Source organism: Vanessa atalanta, chromosome 1 (assembly GCF_905147765.1).
Source record: "Vanessa atalanta chromosome 1, ilVanAtal1.2, whole genome shotgun sequence".
Taxonomy (NCBI): Eukaryota; Metazoa; Arthropoda; class Insecta; order Lepidoptera; family Nymphalidae; genus Vanessa; species Vanessa atalanta.
Genome location: NC_061871.1, coordinates 11,886,353 through 11,911,728, shown reverse-complemented (window position 1 = coordinate 11,911,728; position 25,376 = coordinate 11,886,353). Strand labels below are relative to the sequence as shown.

At 31.0% G+C, this 25,376-nt stretch overlaps 1 protein-coding gene across 1 annotated transcript in view; it reads left to right on the top strand.

Annotated features, from left to right (window-relative positions):
• The first annotated feature begins 576 nt into the window (after positions 1–576).
• Positions 577–25,376, top strand: part of LOC125066327 (syntaxin-23-like) — an 84,961-nt gene continuing 60,161 nt past the window's right edge. The window contains exon 1 of the mRNA XM_047674374.1: positions 577–696. Coding sequence (XP_047530330.1) covers positions 577–696 — 120 coding nt within the window. The remainder of the gene's footprint in view (positions 697–25,376) is intronic.

The window sequence follows — 25,376 nt, the reverse complement described above, 5'->3', positions numbered from 1 at the left end:
TAAATACAAATATAGACATAATAATATGTAAATTATATTTTTCTGATAATTATAATAATATATTGAAAACGCGTATACTCAAGGGAGTGAGAGCGGAGGCGAAGCGAGAACATTACGGCATGCCGTTTGCCTTCACGGCCTACGAGTCGGTCTTAAACCTAAGCCGCGTCAATATATGTTTCACATAAAAACTATAATAAGCTATTCCCGGAACATGAATTTATACATACGTTGTGTATTCAGAGAACTCCCTATAAGACATTTTTATAATTTTTTTTTTTTTTATAATGTGACTGTCACTCAATATAACTCAGTTATGTTTATTTTTGTTTCAGATTTAACATTCAGACTACGAGATATTAGTATGTTTAACTAAGAAAAACTCCAAATTAAATTAATGTGCCTATAGAAATAATAAGGTGATATATTCATATTTTAAGTACAAAATATTTATTAGTGTTTAGAAAAAAATAAGACAATAATAAGTCTATAGTTCGTCGATAGTGTGATTGACAACATTGAATATAACATTCAAAGGCTGGGATATAATATTGTGAAGTGTTGTTAAACGTAATCATGTTACCCGTGCCGCAAGATCGTTTGTCTGGTCGCCGCAGCAGCTCCATAGTCAGCAGAACGCTTCTCGGTCGCCGAGCGTCAGTTTACGTCACGAGTAACCAACAGGATCCTGCTAAGGTCAGATATACTATCAATACACATAACCTTTAAGTATTTCTTACATTTTCATTTTATTATTAATCAGTTAACCTTTTAGTATAATTTTTATATTATACTAGCGACTCGCCGATGCTTCTTACCTGCGTGTTATTATTAATGAAAATAATACGATATAAATGAAATATATACCCTATATCACTCTGGAATAATGTAGCTTTTTGTGATAAAACTTTTTTTATAAATAAAATTATCTTTTTTTAATATTTGAAATACTTTACCTAGTGATAACATGGAAGAGATTGCTTGTTCAGGAAAAAATTCAAGATTATTTGTGAAATATATTTAACTTTATTTTCATTATACTAAAGCAACGTGTGTTAAATTTAAAGTATAATGTTGGCCGTTGTAGAAACTTATATATTTTTTACTTATAAACTGCATTGTACGACAACATCGAAACGCACAAAAGATAGTCTTAAAGTTATCAGCCAACCGTCAGACGTTCAGATTAGGTAGTTAATTAGTAGTAGAGCGTGCTAAAAAGAAAACTTACCACTTTTACATATAATAATAACATATATGACTTATTATATACCCACACATATACATGAAAACATTGAACACATACAAATAATTATTGTTATTTGACAAGAATTATTAATACACGTATTATTATCACATGTTTGGCATAAGTTAAAAAATGTGTGGTTTTATAAAATAGGTATAAACTAGTTTAGCTTAAAATTGTTGAATCGGCATTAATTTCTATGATTGTTACATAAAGCATTAAATTTTAAGTAACCGAAATGAACGAAACTAACAACAGTAACACGAATTAATGGATACCCTGATAATAATTTGATAGATTTTCATACGAGACATGCAGGTTTCCTCACGATGTTTTTCTGCCTTTACACAAATGTTGAACTCGATATATGCGCTTATAATTTATCTAATCTAACCAAGAATCAAACTCAGCTCGAACAAAAAACTCAAACTGTAAAATTTTGTATGAATGCTAAAAATAACTACATACATAGAATTATAGAATTATTCGCATTAGCATTAGCAGCCCGTAAATATCCCACTGCTGGGATAAAGGCCTCCTCTCCCTTTGAGGAGAAGGTTTGGAGCATATTCCACCACGCTGCTCCAATGCGGGTTGGCGGAATACATATGTGGCAGAATTTCGTTGAAATTAGACACATGCAGGTTTCCTCACGATGTTTTCCTTCACCGCCGAACACGAGATGAATTATAAACACAAATTAAGCACATGAAATTTCAGTGGTGCCTGCCTGGGTTTGAACCCGAAATCATCGGTTAAGATGCACGCGTTCTAGCCACTGGGCCATCTCGGCTCAATTATAGAATACCCAACTACAATTGCAATTCATATTGAATATCAATTTTAATTCTAGTTTACAATCCTGAATGTGACTCTGTTCGTGACTTACAATAATGGGTTTCTCCACTCGTTCGTTTGGGTCCGAATTTGACGGAATCGTGTAGTCCCAGAGGTGCAATTTATCGCTTCTAGTTTCCGAAGTCGATTCTGGAATGATCTAGAACGACGCAAACGGTTTTCTATGTATTTCACGCATTGTAGCTTCTACTATTATTTATTGAATGTTTTAAAAAATAATTCAAAAAAATAAAACGCGATAAGGCTTTAAGCAAGATTGACTGAATTTGTACCTCACTTTTTGCTTGCAATAGTGTTGTATTCCGGTGTAAACGTGTTACCGGATGAGTGAACCAGTGTAAGTTAATTATTATTATTAAGTAATATAATATTTTATATAAGTACTAATAGTAATAATCATTTGTTTTAACGTTAATAGTTTCATATAATAACGGCAGTTCAAGATGTGATAGCTAAAATAATCAGTAGTGACATGTTTAGCAATGAATTAAGTTTTTTATGTCTTCAGCCTTCCTTACCTTTGAAAGAAAAAACCACCAAGAAGTCCCCTTTTTCTCAGGAACGCTTGGAAGCAGTTTCTACGGTGCCTTGGAATTGTGAAAAAATCAAACCTCTAAGTATACGCAATCAAAAAGCATGGCCCTGTATGTCGCAAACATGCGCAAAGATAATCAAAACCTCTATCTTGTAGCATAATTATTGGAAAAATCCGAAAACCGTGATTGTTTCGTTACGGATATTTCGTCAGTCAGTGCGTATTTGTCTGCTGTTACGGAACCCACAGTGTGCGAGTCAAATTTAAAACACGATTCTTATTATACAGAAATATTTCTTAAAATAACACAAAAACACATTACACATTAGTTGCATCTTATGTCATCCTCAACATTTCGATTTTAGAATTTATTTCGTCTGACATATTCAAACCGTTTATATGGACTCTATTCAGGTATATAATAACTCACATAACTACATTATTCAAAATTTGTTCTATTTGTGAATCGAATCCGTCTAAAAATGTTTACATTATCAATGGCTGTCAGTATTACCCGCGGGTTTTTGTGGGAAATCCGGCGGTAACAGCTGAAAGGAATTTGCATTATAAATCCAGGGCCTGGCAAATAGGCCTATTCGAGGATATAAGTCAACTTCGTGAACCATTACCAGTAGAAATTATAACCGTTGTAATATCACGTTTAACATGGAAAGCAATAATGCCAAAACAGCCAATGATAAGTGGGTATTCGATATATTCCTAGTCATTTTAAATTTCGAACTATTCGTTCAAACCACTAAACGCATCGTTAGCAATAAAATTGCACCTTTACAAATTTCTTCTATATATATATATATATATATATATATATGTTTTTAATAAATATGTTTACATTTTATTGATTTACTTTAGCCCAGCAGGGGCTGGGCTAAAGCCTCTTTTCCCTTTTGAAGAGAAGGTTTGGAGCTTATTCCACCGCGCTGCATCAATGCTGGTTGGTGGATACACATGAGATAGAATTTCGTTGAAATTATATACATGGAGGTTTCCTCTTGATACAATAACGAAACGAAATAGGTAATATTTTATTTGTTTAGGCACAAGCCTCCATATTGTTATAGTTTTTATTATATATATATTTGAATATTTTGTAAATAAACAAAGTTATTTTAGCAAAATTCCTAATGGATTCATATTTTTGGAAAATACGTGTTTGATAATAATTCGTTTAAACTAGATTAAACAGTTGAATTAATAACTATGCCATATATACAATTAAGTTTTAATACTATAATGTTTTGACACGCAGTTATTTAAATATTTACTTCTGTTTCCTAAAGGTAAATTAAAAGTAATTCCGGAATAATTTATCAAACAATATATTTTTTTAATGTTTATGTTTAATTTTTTTATAATATAAGACAGTCTGGTTAAATTTCAAAGTGAATAAAACATAAGAAAAGTAATAAGACTGTATACTTTGGAATAGTCTATAGTTTATAGCTTATGATAATATGAAGATACCTAAGCTATTTGAAGAAAACGATTTTTTGCCTTTTGATGTTTCTTATATCCATGAACAATCTATTAAAATAATAAATCACTCGTTACTAATTAAAATAAACACTACCTTGTTTTTTACTTCACTTTGAAGATTTAAAAATAATAAATTGTTGGTTTGTTCTTTTTTTTTACAATAAGTATTAAACACAATGAAAGTACGTTGTAGTGAAGACATATTAAATAATTTATCACTTTTTATTACATTAATTAACCTCTAAAAGTCGATGTGTTCATTTCAACCAGAATTTTTATAAATCTGATACCAGATTTTTGTTTTTGAAAGATGTTATAAAAAATATGATTAAACTACTCAAGGCAATTAGGGTTGTATTTGTATCTATATAAAAAAAGATAAAGGGTACATTATAAAAATAATGTAATTTGTATGGTCAGGTTACATAAATATACATTAGTAATTAAATATTTAGGTAGATGAACACTTACCATCAGGTAACGAATATTAGTCAGTTAGTCTGTAGAAAATTAAAAGTATTTATAAATAGTGATTAGTTATTTGTAAAGTGTTAAAAATAATCGACCCTCCCAATAATAACGATTACGCACTATACGATTCGCGTCAATCATAAGCCATCGTTTGTAATAAATCTTTTTAGAGGTCGAACGCTTTTTTGATAGCCTATAAATTAACACTAATTCTACATATTTTACGATTTTCCTTATAGTTTTACAGATGAAATATATTTAAGCACACATAACATATTGTAACTCGTGTTCTAACTCAGTTTTACTATATTTTGAAATAAAGGTCGACTTAACTAATACTCTATGGGAACACCGTCGGAAATGTTTACATGTTTGGTTTTTAAAACATGTTTAAAAAAAATTATGAATGAAATAATCTTAAATTCTTGATTGAGAAGTGCTAAGCTCTATATAGAATATTTTTTTTCAAGTGGTACGACTTTAAAGTAACATCCACTCATCAGACGATTTATTAACCAAAATAAATATATTTTTTTTTGAGAACCGGCTTTGCGTAAGCTAGTATAACTGGTTCAAGGCAACGTTTAAGATGCCACGGAACACGTTCAGGGCAATGCCAGTGTCGATACTGGCATTGCCCTGAACATTTAATAATATTGACATCAAATAAGGTGAATGTTTTTGCCTACTAAAATAAATTAAAAAAAAAGATACTTAAAAAATTATTTGTCTCTGGTATTACACAATTTGTTAAAAAGGTCATTTTAAGTCACTGTTTTGTATAAACTTTGTTGTAGTTATTTTGTTATTCGAGTCGCTGCTCGACATTTCATGGTTGGAATTTTAAACGAGGATATTTTCTTTATACCTTAAGTTAATATCTTTTTGTCACAATCGGATTACACTTATATTATCTTTGCGGATTTACATGACGGTAAGTGTGTTGTTTTAATTAAAATGTCCGTAATAATTAATTTGTTTATTTAATTCGACACTTTACCTAAAACTATATTGCTTATTATTTAAACTCAAACTAAAAAATCTTTTTTATGGTATAGTTTGGCACCTAGGGAACTTATGTCCCTTGTGCCTGTAGTTACACTGGCTCACTCCCCCTTCAAACCGGAAAACAACAGTACTGAGTACTGCTGTTTGGTAGTAGAATATTTGTTATATAATATTTGTGATAGAAGCATTATAGCGCTATTTATTTCCCTTTCATAGTCCAATAGCTAAGCTCGTCACTAAACCATAAAGGTAGTTAATGTTTTACAACTACATATTGAAAATATATTATATATAAGTCCTCGCCACGTCTTTCTGTCTGAACAAAGGTAACTCAAATACTACCGAGCGGATTTCATACGGTTTTGATTCATGAGGAAGGTTAAGTGTAATTTTGGTGTAAATTGGCTAAAATTTGGATATGATTCTTGAAAATTTCGATTGAGAGAGTACTTGTACTTTGTGTTCTTTTGTTACACGTTTGCATCCGTTATATGTAAACCTGTAATAAACAGGAATTTGTAGCTAGTTTTTATTATTTATTTTAAAATATTAAAAAAAAAAAAATCACTGAACGTTAGTACGTTTTATTCTTTTTCAGCGAACAGCGTTCCTTCAATAGCGTGTCATTTATTTGATGTGAACATTGTTGTCTTCTTACGTATTTTCACTTGAAACGTTTTAGTACTAAAAGATAATACTCGTAAGTGTTCGGAACAAATTGACACGATTTTAAACACGAAATGTCACGACGTATTCTACACAACAACATGTACATATATATTTTGCATATTATATGCATACATGACCCGCACTCCACCCTCGCTTAACGGGTAGTTTCTTAGATAAGCGCGTCTGATGAAATAAACTTTCCCACTTTAGAATATAAACTATGCCCCTGGTTTTACCTGTATTAAATTTGACTGTCCGTGCCTGATTTATTGACAAGATGAATTGCCAAGAGTTATCTAAGAGTATTTTCTAATATAACATTTTTCTTTTCAATAAGTCTGCTAGTTTCGCTCGGCAAGTCGTCTGTGTAATATAAATTTAGATTCAGATAAATTGAAAACGCATTAGCTTGACAATCTTGTTGATACATGAGGTGTCAAGGATCGAATGACAATCGATTTGTTGAGTGAAAACAAACTCAAATTTCTTTATTCAATATAGAAGCATTACACTTATTTTTTGATAGTCAAATGAAACACTACAACAAGATTCGAAAAGAAAATACCCTGACCTGAGAAGAACCGACTAAAGAAACTCAGCTGAAAAACACATACTTCTTAACATACTTTATTTATATACGTAAGTAGATATAGAAAATTAATGAAAACTTTGTATTACAGACATGAGTTATAATTAGCATTGCAACGAATAGTTTATTCGGCAGTATACCGAATGCCAAATATTCGGTGAGTCCCTTGACTGAATAGTCGAATATTAGGCAAAAAATTTCGGCCGGATTTTAGCACCAAAACTTATACAGACGTAGAAAAATTCTTAACTTTTCTAATATAGAAAATGATTATTTACCTGTTTTATGTACCAAAGTCTTCTTAAATGATTATAAAACAAATGAAAACCTTACCCTTCTAAATTTTGATTACGACAATAATTTAAATACACAGAATCCTTAACTTTTCTAATACATAAAATCATTATATACCTGTGTTATGTACCAATGACTACTCAAATGATTATAAAAGAAATAAAAAGATGAATAAATACGTAACTAAACGGTCTTTTTTTCATTTTACCATTAGCTCCCTATAACAAAATATATTACTCAATTATTCGTTATTCGGCCGAATATAATAAAAGCAGCCGAATAGGCCGAATACCCAAATATTCGTTGCAAGCCTAGTTATAACGATGTTTTACTTTGTGCAAGACCGTATGGGTAGTAACTCCGAATCATCACATCTACCGCGAAGAATTACTTATGACTTGGTTTGATCCGGTTTGAAGGATGTGTATAAACGAGGACAACGCTCATTAAATCTTAAGACAGTTTACAAAGTTGGCGGCGCATTGACCATGTAAAGTTTGCGATGAATAGTACATCAGGCGGCCCATCTGTCAGTCCGTCAGTCTCACGTAGAATGATTAAATATTTTCGGTCCTATGTTATATTACACAAAGAAATTTAATTAATAATCCTTAATTAAAAGTCCTTAAATTGCCCATTGCTTGGCAAGGGATTGCTTTTATATTAAGCAGAAGGTTCGATTTTGATTTAATGGCTCATTATTATGATGAAGATATAATATATACTACTAACTACTAAACAGCATGAGATGCATTTTTATAGTAAGAAATTATACGATACGAATTGCGCGCCACCTTTTATACGTTAATGGCACTATGCCAAAAAACTTTCTTTTCAATTCCCAAGACCAATTGAACAAAGTTAACTGAATCGGATGAACGATAAGTGAATGAAAGAATACAAATAAAATAAAGACGTTTTTTATATGTATAATAATAAATAATATAATATAATGATAATATTCGTTAATAACACAGTTATATATTATGTAAAAAATACTATCAATCAATAATTATTTAATCAATTAATAATATCATTTTTTATGCATTTAGAACAAGATTATCTGAAGTATATATGAAACGCCTGAATAATATACATAAAAGTTATTCGCAGACTTGAAGAAATTGTGACCTCCTGCGTTGGTTGTCGAGGATGTCAAGGTCGCAGAAAGAAAACATCCAACTCAATTCGGCGATCTTTTAATAAAATATTTAAATTGTTAGCTTCTGTTTTAGATTTCAAAAGTAAATGTGTATGGAACTTATTTTGGATATGTTTTAATATTCTAGAAAGCTATGGGCATAGGTTTTATTAAAAGTTACTAAAGTGGACATATGGCGAAAAATTTTACTGTGATAGGATTTACACAAAATGGAATAAATATGACAATTAAAAGGTATCTTATTATCTTGACAATATCCAAATCTCTCGTTAGACAATCACCTCGTTTAGCCTATTTATTACACTATCATTCGTTCTACATATATTCATAATAATTATTGTTATTAAATTCCCGGGGAACTTTTCAAATAACATTCCGAAGTAAAAAAAAAATATTCAGTTTAAAAGATTCCCGAATGTATTCAATTTAAATTGATAAGATGTATCATTAAGATTCTTGAAGGTCGAATGCCAGCCAGTGTAAGTACAGGCACAATAGTTATAATATATCCTAAAGTTAAGTGTTTTTATTTCTTGCAATTCTAGTGTCTCCTCAATCAATCTATATCTAAATCTCTATGGTAATAGATATTTAGGCATAGATATTATTTGAATCTATAGGTTTTTGTTAACAAATAAGTATATAGGTATATACAGTAGAGGTAGTAGGTATAACATAGCGTCCTTCTGCTTGTTATCACGACATACAAGTCAGCCTTACACTCAGCCTGCGCTAGTGGATGATTTACATCATAAAATAATTTACCAACGCAATTAATAAATTACAGTATCAATATGATTTTCGGCAAAATACAGCAATACTATATGAATAATTTGATATCTCCATCAGTCATTTCCGATCCGATTATCTCCCGTGTGAGCTACTCGCCTGTTATAATAACAACAATGAGTAAATACACATTAATCATTTCGTTAACACAAACAACGACCAAGACCTACTTTAAGAACAATCTTATAGGATTTTCTTAGGCTTATTGTTAGACCTAGTTATGAAATTATAATTTTTTTCTTTCGTTACGTCAACGATCGTCATCACGAAATATATAGTAGGTATCTTTTATCAGAATTTTAGCTATTATTAAAATTGTTTCAGCTTACATCGAAATACTGTGATAATAATGCACATATATAACGTTGTTTGATCGTTTATAGATATACCATTATACACTATACGAGTACTCCAATATATACACTATAATACACAGTAGCGAATATATTATAGACAGCGCGATTCAGGAAAGTGACAATTTCAATCAGCGCCATCTATCGCTGGGTTGTAACTTACGCAATTATAAACTTTCCCATAATTATGTGTACGTAAATATTGGTACGTATATTTTTTAATACGTTTCGGTTTCTTTATTATTATTTATGAGCAGCAGTTTTAAGGTTCGAATATATGTATACTCTGTAGAGGAATTTAATACATAATTATTATTTATTCTAACAAATTATTTATTGATCAATGATTGATGTTGAATGATTATTGATTGATTGATCGTATTTAAATAATATTATATTCTTAACATATAAACTATATAATTATTTTGTTCTATTAAAATTTTTGATATATAAAATCAAATTAATCGATCTCGATTGATTTCACAGAACAATATTTACTCAAAAACAGAAATTCTAAAAAAAAAAAAAATTATTGCTGACGTAATCACCAAAAATACGCCCCCTACCCCGTCCCTTATGTCATCGATAATAAGAAAAGCAAACCCCTTGTTTACGTAATACTTGAATGCCGCTTAAGGTACTGTATTATAAGACTGCCTGCTCTAATTCGATCACTATAAATAATAAACACATATATCATGTTTAATCATTCTCATTTGTCATCCCTTGCAGGTAGACTCAGCTCCGCGACATACGCGATGAGGAAGGTTAGACAGCTAACTGACATTGATACTGCTCGATTAGTATGTTTTCATAGTATCTCGTCCTATGGTATATAAATTTGGTGTAATGCTATTTATACATAACCCATATTTATATTCGTGAAAGAAGACCCATTATATTTACAATCTCAGAGCTCGAGACTCCCTTCGAGATGTTTCAGCGATATTGTTATAGTATATAGATTATGTATATCCAAAAACTAACAAGAACGGGCCCTTGTGTGGGACGCTACATACATTGACATGCTGTCGGCCCTGTCGCAGATCAGGGAAACAATGTTAAAAGCCGGAGTCTCCATGGAAAAAGCTGAGGCGAGCAACCGATCCAAATATTTATCCTTATTCCAAATTATGTCTGTTTCCTTTGCAGTTGAAACACTTGGACCTTGGAGTAGAAGTGCAAAAACCTTCATTAAAAATACAACACCTCGCCTTATCACCTCCACTGGTGACAGAATGGGTGGTTCATTTGCCCAGAGCATCAATTATTTAATTTAATTTAATCGTCGGAAATAACGATTCAGAAGTGTTTGAATAAAGTAAATTTTGATTCGATTTGTTTTAATCATCTTAAAGTTTTACAACTTTATACCAAAACTTTAATACAAAGACTCAACAAATGTATCATGCTTGGAAAAAATATTTAAATTGTTTATCATTAAATTGCAGGGACGATTTCCCTTGCCTAATTCATAATAAACATTAATAGTAAATCTCAGACATAAAATGAAAAACGAGACCGTTCTAAGTATCGTATTAACGTAAAAATTTGCTACCGAAAAAGATTTTAACGTAAAGGAGCAGTGGTGAAATAGGAGTGAAACAAAAATCCCATTTGCTTTTATCTCGTATACAAGTATCAAAGAATACACAACACCTGTCGCTCCTCACGTCCCAGATGCTCGAATCAGTTGAATACATTTTGACAACCAATTACAAATTTCTTTTGACTTATTTTCCAGAATAATAAACCTTTGTAAAGTTACGTACCGAAGAGGAATTTATTTATTACAAAAGTTTCATTAAAAAAAAAAAACAATAATATATATATATACATATATATATTATTGTATATATGTGTTTTTTTGTATTACTTACATACAAGAAACTACTACACCAATATACATAGAACTTATACCAAAAGATGAAGCGTATTTCGGACAACACTTTGAAAATTATTAAGGAATGGTTAATATTTCTAGCAATACGTTTAGTAATAAAAATATTGGAAATAAAAAAAATGACTCACACATACTAATACACAACACAAGCGATAAATTGCATATGAAAAAAATTATCATATTATAAATAAAACGAAGTTATTTAAATGAAAATCTAGCTATGAATACGTGTATGTACATTGTGTTTGTTTAAAAATAAAATACTTGAAAAGGAAAAATACCTATGTCAACAACCTTTGTAATAAAAGCAACTGACCATTCCTTAAAACGACTTTTATTCGCGACGACTATTACATAAAGCGCTCCACCTACGTTTACTCGATCATTTTATAGAACCCTATCCTATAGCGAATATAATACTGGTTTATATAATAACATCATAGACGAATTATATAAGACTATTTTTGTCGCATAAAATACGTATAGCTATGTGCTTCTTTGGAGTTCAAGCTGTAGATTGCCTGTGAAAGCACAACAGACCGACTGACAGACAGAGAGATTTACTTTCGAATTTATTATTCCATTCCTTATTGATAATGAAAAAGTTAAGGAACACACTCTGTTGCACTCTAATATGTTCTGCGTGTATGGCTAGTCTCGCGAATAGGCACTTAAGCTGTAATCGGTCATCACATTATTTTTATGTCCCGACAATCTCAATTGCCAGGCATCTTTACGATACTAACTTAACTATTCATAAAAAATAAACTGGACTTCATTTATTTTAGCGTACGATAACTGCACTTCATAATAGAATCATGAATATAATCTATCTCGGGAGATTGTTAACTGTCGATTGATTTTAAACGGTGATTCAACTTACAATAAAACGTAACATAATATTTCGATTGTTTATAATATTTCAATTAGATCGGGTTAAGTTTTTGTAACTAAACTAAAATTTTGAAATAAAAACGCGTCAAATTGTAAGCAACATTATGTTTTACGGTACAGATAGATGTATATAATCTACCAATGTTACGGTGATATATACCTATGTATTGCCTTTCGTATTATACAAACTGATATTAGTTTTTATTTCATAATGCATATGAGTATGAAATAATAATAGTCTTAAAATAGCAGGGGATAACTTTAAGACGAAGTTGCTTGATTGTTGTGTAATTATTTATCATTTTGATCTGCCAATATTAAATTGATAGTATAATCGCCATATGGCAATCTTTTAATATAAACCTCTTTTATTTATATAATTTATCGAAGGCTAAATAAACAAATAAAATAAATTTGTAATAAAAAATGAAATGAATTATAATTATTCATCATTCACATTTTTGACGTTACGTTCGCGATTTTGCAAGAAAATTGTAATGTAGTCAATTCTCTATTTGTAATCTACATTTTATTCAGTTGTATTTTTGCAATAAAAGTAACCAATATCACGGAAATCATATAATGTCTATCGAAACCAATAAAATTGCTCTTCATTGTAATAAAGATAAATCTCTAAACACTCACAAATGCTGCTCTATCACGTTTATCTGCAATATAGTATACACCCAATATCACATCAATGAGAAAATTAATCTAAATGTTTTATAAAATTTAATTTTAACTTTATATGTTATTATTATTACTTGAATAAATAAGGCATCTGGCCTATTAGGTCAATTAATGGTAAGTGTTTACTAACGCTCAAATACATTGTCAATATAAAGAATATTGGCATATTAACCATTCCTTACATCACCGTTGTGGCAGCAACCTTAAGATTAGGAACTGCTATATCCCTTGTGCCTTTCACCTCACTAGTTACATTACCCTTCGAAGTGAGTTGAATGCAATAACACAAAAAAATAATATCCTTTCTTATTTTATTTTTTTTATATAATTAATTTCATCTTACATCATTTAGATTCATGATAAATATGTCACATGTCATGCTAAAAACAAATTTGTCTAAAACACTAATAAATAAAACATATCGAATTTTATTTACATTCAATTTTCATACGTAATGATACATCACTGTGATAAAAATATTTTTTATTGTAATTTATACAAAATCAAAATCTTTAAATTCCAAAATAAATATCATTAAAATATAAAAAAATAATTCTCAAATAAATTTGAATTCAGAATTACACGATATTCTTATTACTTACATGTCTATGATGCCAATAACATCTATCTAATTATCGAACATTAAATTTTCTCAATACAAAAGGTTTAAAAAAACTTCAATCATATCTAACTAATAACAAGCAAATTTTCTAATATAGTTCATAAAAAGTAACGAAATTGATATAAACTTGAATATTTTGCATTTTTTGAATACTTACAATAATAACGAAATGTGGAGAATCTTTTGTGACTAAAATAAAACACGAAGATCTTACTAATGGAGAGATTAGATAAAGAGTTCCACTATACATCGCCTGTATTAATACTCAAAATAGTTTAACTAACTAATATTAAAAAAAAAAAAGTATTTCGTTTGATACACTTTCCTCAGATGTTAGGCAAAAAATAATAGCCTTATACCGTTTGCAGTTCAATTTTGTTTGATAACAAATATTATCAAATTCGGCCCAATGGCTATACTATACTATACTATAAGTAGAGAATAGATAGAAGCATTTATAAAAAAATAATAATCGTGTAAAAAAAACTTGAAAACCTTCAGAAAGTTTTCATAATATATCATTTAAAGATAAATTAGAAAAAGTAGAGCATGGCTAAGTAGTCGTAGGCGGTCGGTAGATAATAGAATCAAAATAAGTAATCAAGTTCGCTATCAGCAAATAACAGTTCGCATAAGCTTGCTGGTTCATTAATGATAACTATTATCAACATGACTGGCGCTATAACTTATTATCGATAGATTAATGTATGAGCAATGAGCATGTTTCATAAGCCTCTGTTCCAAATTATTAAGTATATCTTTATTATTATTTATTGTCTGTGGTCTATCTACAACTCAAATTTGTTTTTTTTTGTGACATATACTTCAGGTATACCTACAAAAACACAGTAGAGATGTTCCAGTGATTACAAAAAATGGCTTTTTTATGTGCTTAATTGTGTTTGTAATTCATTCTGTACTGGGTTCAGAAGGTGACGATATAAAACAAAATTGGGGCGTTTTTGAGTCAATCTGTATAAATAATTGCTTTTAAGAAAACCCACTCGACGGATATTAATGAAATGCGTCTTTTTATTTAAAAAAAACCGTGATATATGTTTCTATGCTTTGTGGGCAAAGACTTGAAATTTAATAGGAATCCTTCTTTGCTATAAACGGATTTTACGACTATAAACTCCGAAGGGAAAATATGCAGCTTGTTAAAGTTAAGCACGCAGATTTCAAAGCTGTTTGTATAAACGATTTTTTTCTAATATAGATCATGAACACTTTTGATATATGTGATATATATTTGATATGTAGGTGACTACTGAAGCAATGATAATAAACAGTAATGATATATTTCAGTGTTCTGCTGACAGCTTAGCAATCAAATCTGTAAGAATTCACATCGTATCTCACTCGTGTAATGTCGCCAACTGACTTATAACGGCGATACGCCATTTTGACGTATCCGTGTATCCTATAATTTTTTTAACTATTATAATCAATGACGGATACCACATTCTGTCATTTCGGTGATGACGCTGATGTTCTGCGGTGAGTTTCGAATTCCTTTTTTCATAATACCTCGACAACCAACTGAACAAAATAATTAGTTACCTTTTTTTAGATAAGGCAATCAAATGTTATCTAATTCATTTACAAACACAAATTCAGCATATTATTATTTTACGTTACTTTTAGCAAAAAAATGTTTGGAAATATCATTATCAGACCACGAGTAACCGCGCGCCTCAATCGTCTAGTTTAGTTACAATAATTTTAATACTTATATATAGAACAGATATAATATGCATTTCAGTTTATTTTCAAGGATCGTATTGCCATTAGTATCAATAGAACGCAAGGACGATGTATAAAAATAGAAGGCATTGACTGAAGGCAAGATTGTTTCTCGCACGGATAAATTTGCGTAGGTCGTTTCACAGTAAGTTGTTCGAGCAACTTTGTCGAGCTAAAGAAGAAATGATTGCTAAAGTCATATTATATAGAAGCTTGTATTAAATTTAACTTTAAGAGATTGATATTTTTATTTATCCTTAGTCATACAGGATTTATACCGTAACTATATTTTATTTGAAACTAGCTGTGACCGTGACTTCGTGCGTGTTTGAATTTAACAAAAAAGTTATTGATGGAGCCTAAGTTACTCTTTATTACATCTACTGCTGTCTGCCAGTGAAAGTCCCGTCAAAATTAGTCAAGCCGTTCCAGAGAATAGCCGGAACAAATAGACAGACAAAAATTGAAACAAAATATATACTTTGGTATATGTGTATACGTATACATACATATTACATTTAGTTAAAGGTGGTTATTTTAATATTACAAACAAACACTCCAGTTTTATTATATGTATAGATATCATACGATTATAATTTTTATTGACATCTATTGGTAGAATTACTAAACTGTTACAACTAATATTTTCTCTTATCCTGTTCATGAAAATCAAGAATGTTGCTCTACTTTTAAATTTTCTAACAAACGCATTTTACCTTGCAATATTTTTCTTCATTGTCAAAACGAATAGAGATAGAAGTTTATTACGATAAAAATATATGTTCAACCACAAGACCCGAGATAGTTCAATCCTCAATTATTCAAATTACTTTAGTTTATTATTAAATCGGAACTATGATTCAACAGGGAAATCATGCTAATATCCATTAGAACAATTCTACGCGGTATTGTTTACATAGAAATTATTTTAAAAAAATGTACATATTTGTATATATTTATTATTTTATTAATTTATATAATTAATTAATTTTATTAATAATCATTTTCTCATAAGGATATATAATAAAATGCTTTATTTGGTCATAAATGTACGTGTGCCTTTGCATTACAGTCGCGAGTCCAGTATATCGAGTCATGTCAATATGCAAGGATCACGTTCAAATTTACTCAAAAGCTGCCGAGCCGAAGTGTGCGAAGCAATGCATCGCTATTCACTTGTTTTTATCTTGTACGTCTTTTACCATCAAACATTATAAAGCAGTACTTTTTTTTGTTTTTTATTGATAATTCGATTAAAAAGAACCAACACGTTGTTGGATGAAGCCCAGCTTATACAAAAATCTCTATAAATTGCGAAAAGGATTTGAGAGTGAAAAACAAACTACGGCTAATTAAAAGCAATATGCAATTTAAATAAACCGATTAATCGATGGGTCGCCTCTCGATGTGTGTGGGGTAGAGCACAATCAGACGAGTGCTTGTATTTACTCGATCTAACTCGTATCGTATTATTCGCATCTTAATAGATAGGGACCTGTACCAATGACTTTTTAATTTGAGATTATAATACTCGTCTGACTGTTGGAATGCCCTCACTATCGCACTTTCGATTTAACGTCTAGATTAAATTAATAATTTGTTTAAATAATAAAACTTGAAATCGATTTTAATTTAAACCCAATTGTATGTTTATAACGCTATTACGCGTCTGATGGATATGTTGTAAGTCGTGCATATTTTATTAAGAAAATATACGAGAAAAAAATGGTCACACACAGCAGACATTTTTATAAAATACTGGATTTCTATAAATCGGACCCGTTTTAATAACTTGCAATGAATTGACCTAGATAGAGATATTTTGTTTTCTAGAATGTTCGCAAAGGAAATTGTAACGAGCGATGAAAGTATTAGCTATATTCTGAAAGAAGCAGCAATGTGGAATCATAAAGTACATGTTATTAATTAATGAAAAAGTTTTTAGACATTAATAATAATTTTAAAAATTTATCAATTCGTACTTAACTGTTTTTGTTTTATTCATCGATAGCTTTGACTATTGCAAACCAATTTTAATTGTTATTATGTTTTTGTTACCCTTTACTTGTTCATATAAGTTAATTGAACAATCAGTTCTGAGAGAGAAGGTAGAATTATCGTAGATTAGTCATTTGTTATGAATATTATACAGATAGAAAAGTTAATTTAGGACACGGGACAATTATAGAAAGTAATAAAAAATACCTGACAAGAAAATAAACAAAGTATACTTACAAAAAGAAACACAACAAAAATGGAAAAAAAAAATTTTTTTTTTTTTTGCAATTGTACATCTCTTGTACATTTTTTGTTAAAGAGTCCAAAATTCTCTCCAAATTTAACTGATTAGATATTGTAAAAGTTTAACATATGTATATTACTCTAAGAGTTTTATTTTCGTGTAGGCAATTTTTTTAAAATCATTTTTCACTTTTGTTTTAATTACGAGTCCTGGAAGTGACAGTGTGACGGATGACTGTTATTAGCAAATTTGACTAAACACAAACTGCCAATAAACGTTCCAAATTTAAATACACCTTACGTCACTTATTAATAGTTTTACCTACTTACACATTGTTATTATTTATTAAGTATATTTTTCTTTATAATAAAGACTGAAAAATACCATCTAAGGTAAGTGGTCAACACTGATAGCATGAACCTTCGAGCCTGTAATTATACCAGCTTACTCACTTTATATTTGGAACACAAGAATACTAAGTATTGCTGTTTGGCAGGGTATAACTATAATTCTTATAGAATAATCAGTCGTGTTTATATACTTTAAAAAATACTCGGTTATTTAATTAATGCGAAAATAATTGTTACATCGTAGATAATAATCACTGGACATATTAATATAACGACCCCAATGCTCGTATCTGCGTTGATCGATAGAAATTAATTAATATTCTATTGCCAAATCAGTAGGCTGTAGGCATTAAACGCTCTCGTATTATTACCTCAATATACATATTCATATTATTTACAAAACAGTAAATAGATTACAATAAATCATTGATACAAATAGAATTTTCGTAAATATGATGTTAAGTAATACGTAAACAAATCGTTGCATGTATTTAACAACACATATATGATAATGTCGTCCTGGTCGATTATGACAGTTACTCTTGACTAAGCTAATTGCGCAGAAAATGTTTTAACGCTAAAGTGTGTGCCCATGCATTGGTGCTGGTGGAGTCTTTTACCTCATTTTCATAATACAATGACGTCAAATCCAAAACGACTGGAAAGAGCAGCACAGTAGGAGGAGGAGCAGGACAGCTTTACATACTTTTCTAGGCACTGCATATTTAGACTCCAGACTGCCACAGCAGAATTCTCAACGAAAAATGCCAATAACTTTTTACTAGCCCGACCGGGGGCTGAAACGCAGGACCTTGCGGTCTCCAACTACCCATATAATAAAATGCGTCTTAAAACAACGTCTTCCAGGGTCATATTCAACATTTATTTCAAATATAATGATTACGGTATAATCTTAAGTAACAATAATAGTATTTTAGCACTGGCCGTTATAGTTCGTCTCATATAACTTTACTGCCCTGAAACCAGACTTCCGGAAAGGATAAACTTAATTCCTTAGCATAAAATAATCTATACATATAATAAAATTGGAGTGTCTGTTTGTATTATTAAAATAACCGCTTATTACTAAATTCATATTATACTTATATGTATACACGGTACACATACCAAAATAACATTTTTTTCAATTCTTGTCTGTCTGTCTGTTTATTCCGACTAATCTCTGGAACGGCTGGTACGATTTTGACGAGACTTTCACTGGTAGAAAGCTGATGTAATAATAATAACAATAACTTTTTTTTTAAATTCAAACGCGCAGGAAGTCGCGTGTACAGTTAGTCAATAATAATTAACACGATTATAACAAACAAAAACAAGTATAAAACAACATAAGAAAACTATTACAAATATTGGAAATTATTTAGAAGAACAATAGAAATCCCGTCTATATACTGTATGGAGCGAGTGGGATGCAAGCAAGCATCAAACGCAACGAGCAGCTGAGGCAGAGCCGTGATGACGTCATGTTCGACTAGCCGCGCATTTAAGCTCGGAATATAGACGGCTAAGCAGTCAACTACTTTCTCCTAAACAGCAAATTCACATGAATTGAACTGTAGATAAATTAAAGTTTAGTTTTATTATTATTTTTTTAAGAATTAAATAATATAGTATAACGAGAACAAGTAATAAGAATGTGTAATATGGTCATTAAAAAAATCTGGATAGGTATTTTTTCATAGTTTTAAAACAAGAAATACAATGTATCTGCACTAGGGGCTGTATTGAAAAATCATTTTAATAGTCCAATCAAGAGACGTTCTATTTCAAAATCCTCTCCGAACTGTGGGATGTTTTGTATTCATAAATATAAATAGAAATAATTATACAAAAATTCCACGAGGTGAATTGAAAATAAAAATTAAGCTCTACCCACAGGCGTCCGTAACCATTACAATAATAAAAAAAATATTCCTACGTAATTATTTAGAAAAATATACCAACAAGCCGTAGTTTAATAAAAACTAAAATAACTATATAAAAATAAGAAAAATAATTTTATTACGTTACGTTATAAATTATAAATTCAAAATGTGCAAAAACAAAATCATATAAAAAGCCTCTAACAGAATTGAATAGTTTTTATATATTTATTATTATTAGTTGTATGTAATACATGTATTTTATAACACAATATACGTATTGTAAAGCGATTAAGTGGTAAGCGTTACATAATTCAGTATGTCGCCAGCGTAACTCAACATTGCCTTACATTATTAAACGTTGCGATTTGTCTACGCCTTTAATTATTTATTAATGTATTAGCTGCTTAAGGAATACGCGATTCAAAATATTATTAATAATCTACATTTATGATCTCTTAAAGCAGAATTATTTTATTGTAACATGTATATTTTTTTTACATGAATATTGTTCTTGTCGTGTTTATGTCATTGAACTTGATACTTGTGTCAATATGGATCCCAAGACTATTTGTCTATTTATATAGCAGCATTTATTTATAGTTAATAATGATCAAAATATAATTAAAATATTGAAGGATTTATTTACTGAAATCCAATCGGATTTGGGAGTGCTTGGAACATTAATGATGTACTTAATCTTGAGGGTCTTATTTATCTTCTCCAGATATCGACTCGTCGTCCCCGAATTCACCCTTTTAACGGCTTTCGTTGAACTCATATCTTTTAACACCTTCCTGGTTTTGCGCATCTTACAACTTCCAAAGATACTAAGAGGTTTTTGTCGCCTAATGGATAAGCGTCGAACTTTTATAGAGGCAATGACCATGTACAATGATATCTAAAACATATATGTCCAGGGAAGTATTTTGTACCTGTACCAGTTTTCTTCAAAATGCCCTTTCGATAGAAAACGTGAATATTAACTAAGCTATAGTCAGTATACTCAGCTTCGAACCGGGCAAGTACTAATGCGACTTAACATGTGCTTAATTCGCAATTTGACATAATGAGAGAACACCCATGTTTAAGTCTAATATTTTTTACTCATATATCTACAAATCTGTAATCGATCAATATCGATAATAATAATATGTATGCAGGTTCTTAGAAGGTTTCTTTTTTATGTGTAACAACAGGCACAGGCCCTAAAAATTTAGCCGATGCTGATATAGCTTAAGAGCCGTATTTACCAACACTTCGACCCTTTAAATGTGGAACTATTTCATACGGAATTTTTTTTCTCAACATAGCCGGTCAGACGGTGATCTTAACGAAGCTCTGGATAATCTTAGTTAAGCGTAGATCACAGTGTGATTTCGTTCATAGCTAAGAAAAATTATAAATAATCGTAACGATGTTCGACGCATTTGAAAAATCGCTAAAAATAATTTATTTATGTAGTTTTATTCTACATTAGTATCGCTTACACGAGTATAGTACAATTTATAATCTAGGATTCATTAAAAATTAACTAGATCTTCAAATGATCAACACTGACATAGAGTATGCATATAAACCTTAGAAGTTAAATCGATAAACTCCCAACAAAATAAACAATGAACCGCAACCTTTACATTTTGTAGCGTTAATTGTTACCTAGCCAAATTGAAACATTATTAGCTCGAGCGTCATTTATTTTTAAAGGCTTTCATTTTATTTCGTTACATTATATTATTCATTCACAAACGCTCGGTTTTGTCTCGGTTTACTTTCCAGTGACGGCCTTTCCTGTGGCAATGAGCTCGATCTTTATCTCTTCTTCTCGAATACCAGACCGTGGCTTTACGAATCTCATCGCCCCACCTAGCTACAGGACGCTTAACACCACATCTGCCGACACGTGGTTTCCACTCATGAACCAGTCTGCTCCAACGACCATCGGTTTTGCGGCACTTCTGACCTGCCCATTGCCTCTTCAGCTTACTGATTCGCCAAGCTATGTTAGTTCCCCTGGTTCTCTGATGAAAAAATTTATTCAAGATTCTATTCGTAAGAAAAACTCTGAGCACAGGTCTCGCCATTGCTCGCTGAGTGACCTTGAACTGGTAGACTAGTCGAATTGGCTTAAATATCTCTGGAGAGAGCTCAGGCGCAGGACCAGTGCTTTTCCCGTTCTCCAAAGCGTGTGAATTAAACACTAGCATATTCCAGGCATCTCTATAGAAAAACCTATTAACTTTTTTACTATTCTGACCCATTATTTCAACGCGAAATCTCTCAATATATAGTCTTATAATTAGATACTAAAGCAATGATGCAATTAAAAAAATAACTTTATAATTATTAAAACAATTTTATACCAGTTTTTACTATACAAGCAGTTCAAGTATTTTTGCTTGTCTATTCAAGGTTCTCCTCGTTTAACTTTTTGGTTAGCAAACAAAAAGTGGTCATTCCGAGGTTTATTATAAAAGTTTTGCCAACTTTAGTGTAATAGAAAGGCTGAATAGTTTTATTCTACCTACACAATAATTAAAAAAAAAAAACACTCACAAATTTCAAAATAAAAATAACTTATTTTCAACAAGTTGTTTCACTCAGGCTGGAATATCAGAGCGCGTACTTCACCCAATAAAGTAATCAGTATTATTAAATTGTTAATTAAGTCCCAGCCAGTTAATTTACACTCCTGAAAAAAATGTTTTTGTAATATATATCAGAAAGACGTATATTCATCAATCAAAGTAAAAGAGATTATCATATGCAATATAAATATTTAAGCTTGACGATACCTGATTTCAGTCAAAGCAGCAATCTCAACGAAACTCTCTAGTAACGAATAATCAAAGAAATTTAACCAACTGTGTAGGAAATATTATATGGGACAAGTATGCGCACAAACAACAGTGCACTCTCTATTTCCTCATACTCATAATCCGATGGGACGGCAAATCCGACACGACCGAAAAGACTTCAGGCGCTTGACCGACGGCGTTAAGTGCTTTTCAAATAAACGGGAATGTAAATACTGTCAGTATATTTCTCGTCAGAAAAAGCGAATTCGTTTTATATTATCTTCTTCCGGATTTCAACCTTAGGATATGCTGTATTATATATATTAAATAGGTATATGAACGAGCAAAATTGGCCACCTAATGCTAAATGGTCAACATCGCCGATAGACATTAGTGCCTTAAGAACCTTTTCATAGTACACCAATGCATCACCGACCTCGAGAACTGTGTTATGTTCCTTGTGTCTGTAGTTCACGGCCCACTCACCGTCTAAGCCAGAACACAACAATACTGATTATTGTTGTTTGGCGCTAAAGGTTGTAAACCATCAAATGGTTGGGTAACCAACTCAGAAGGGCCGATTAACCTGAGATTATAACCTCGACACTAAACCTCCGATGGTCTAGTATCTAGTCTTTAATTATAATAAATTGCATCTATATACATATATTTATCCATAGCGTATAATTTGCAAATAGTTTCGAGTAAAGAAACGAAGAATACAAAATTAAACTCGTGATATGTGTTTGATAGTTAACGAAAATATGAATTACAAACATAAAAACGTATAATTATGCATATACTTTAATGATCTTGAAATGAAATCGATAACCTATATAAAACGACCGAACTTTCAGAATTACGAAATTTCGTAACGGCAACATTTCATCACTTAGTACCATTAAACAGGCTATCGCGAAAGATTTCGATTATGATACAGCTTCACAGGAAATTTAATCATCGACACGAATTCTAGAAGTCTTTGATTAAAATTCATTTTCATAAACTAATATAACAAAAATATATTCGATTTTTAAAAACTAATACAAGAACAAAACACATTTTACTTTTTTTGTATATTCTGTTTATGACAATTTAACGTTTTTTGTATTAAATTAGTTGTCGCCCGCAGCTTCGCTCGCGTTTTCGGGGTTGATCTTCAGGTTTTAGGTATAAAATCGTATCGTCGGAGTTCTTTGATTTGAGCTACCTTCATACATAATTTCATCATATTCAGGTGAAAGAGCAACAGACAAAGAGTCGAACACAGAGAGTTACTTCATAAAATTAGTATCGGTGAAAAGGCAACGGTAGGACTCTTGGTTGTAAGGCATCGGTAGCCCGTCTAGGGAGGTACCAACCACTCATCAGATAATCTACCGCTGAACGGTACTACTCAGTATTGTGTTCCGGTTTCAAGGGTGGGTGAGCCAGTGCAACTACAGGCACGAGGGACGTAACATCTTAGTAAAGGTTAATAGTTCTTATAATGCCATTGTTTATGGGCGGTGGTGACCACTTAACATCAGGTGGCCCACCTATATAATAAAAATAGAGGAAAAAACATGGAGAATGGTTAGCTCTATATAGAATAAATTGGAAAGTAATGTGTCCTACATTTGCCAATATTGGGTACCAAGATGTTAATATTGACTCGACAATGACAACTAATTTACCACAGTGTTTTTGACTGAATGTTTACTACAAGATTTTATTTCACTTGTCCGTTAAAAAAACTGATAATATATATACGACGATTATATGTCGTCCGCGGGTTCGCTCGCTTATTTGGGATTAGTCGTTAGGTGTAGGGTATAAAAGTCTATTTCCTTCCTTGGGATTCAAGCTTGATTCACACAAAATTTCATCAAATTTGATTTATTGGTTTGGCCATCAAAGAGTTAATTTCACACAAACAACATTAGTATAGATTATATTAAATTACTTAGCTGAGATAAACCAGTAGCTAAAATACGCTTATAGCAGATAAACAACAGATAAACGTATACCACAAGCAACACTTAATGCGTTTGTATGTGAGTTTTTATGTGCTTACATTGCATCTCGTTTTTGTGCGTTGAAGGAAAACATAACAAAGACTTATAATATGTTTTGATTTTGGGTGATTTTTTTAACAGGTTTCAAACTCGCATTGGTGCAGCGTGGTATTATAACCTTCTCATCAAGAGGATATTTATCGAATATTTAGAGGCTGCTACTGTTAGCTTTGCTTGATTTATTAATAATAATAAATCAAGCAAAACTAACCAATCGTATAAAAAATAATTAGTTTTGATGAAACCGTAACTAAGCCTGAAACAATCACACGGAGTTAAATCGGTAAAGTTGCTGCGACAAACTGAGTCCGCCATTCATTGAAAAGGCAAGTTTGAATGAAAGCTTTCTCAACTTTTGCGGCGGTATTCTTACTGTATGTCTTTGATAATAGTAAAGATTTCGGGAAAAGACAAATAAGAATATCGTCGGTTTACTGCAATAAGTCAATAGATGCAAGCAGCGCTAAGTTTCATTACCAAGGTTCATTGTTTTAAGCATTTATATGCAATAAACATAGTACATACTACGTATTATAAAAGCGTGAGTTTTGGTTTTTGTAATAGGTACGTATCAACTGTGGATAAGTTAGGGTGTACGAGTCAGTACCTTTGCTATCAACGTAGTAGTTTTTGAATTAATGAATTCTTGCAGTTGGTAAACGACCGATAATTTTATTCTGATTGAATCATAAAATAAATGTATTATAAAATTAGCTTGAG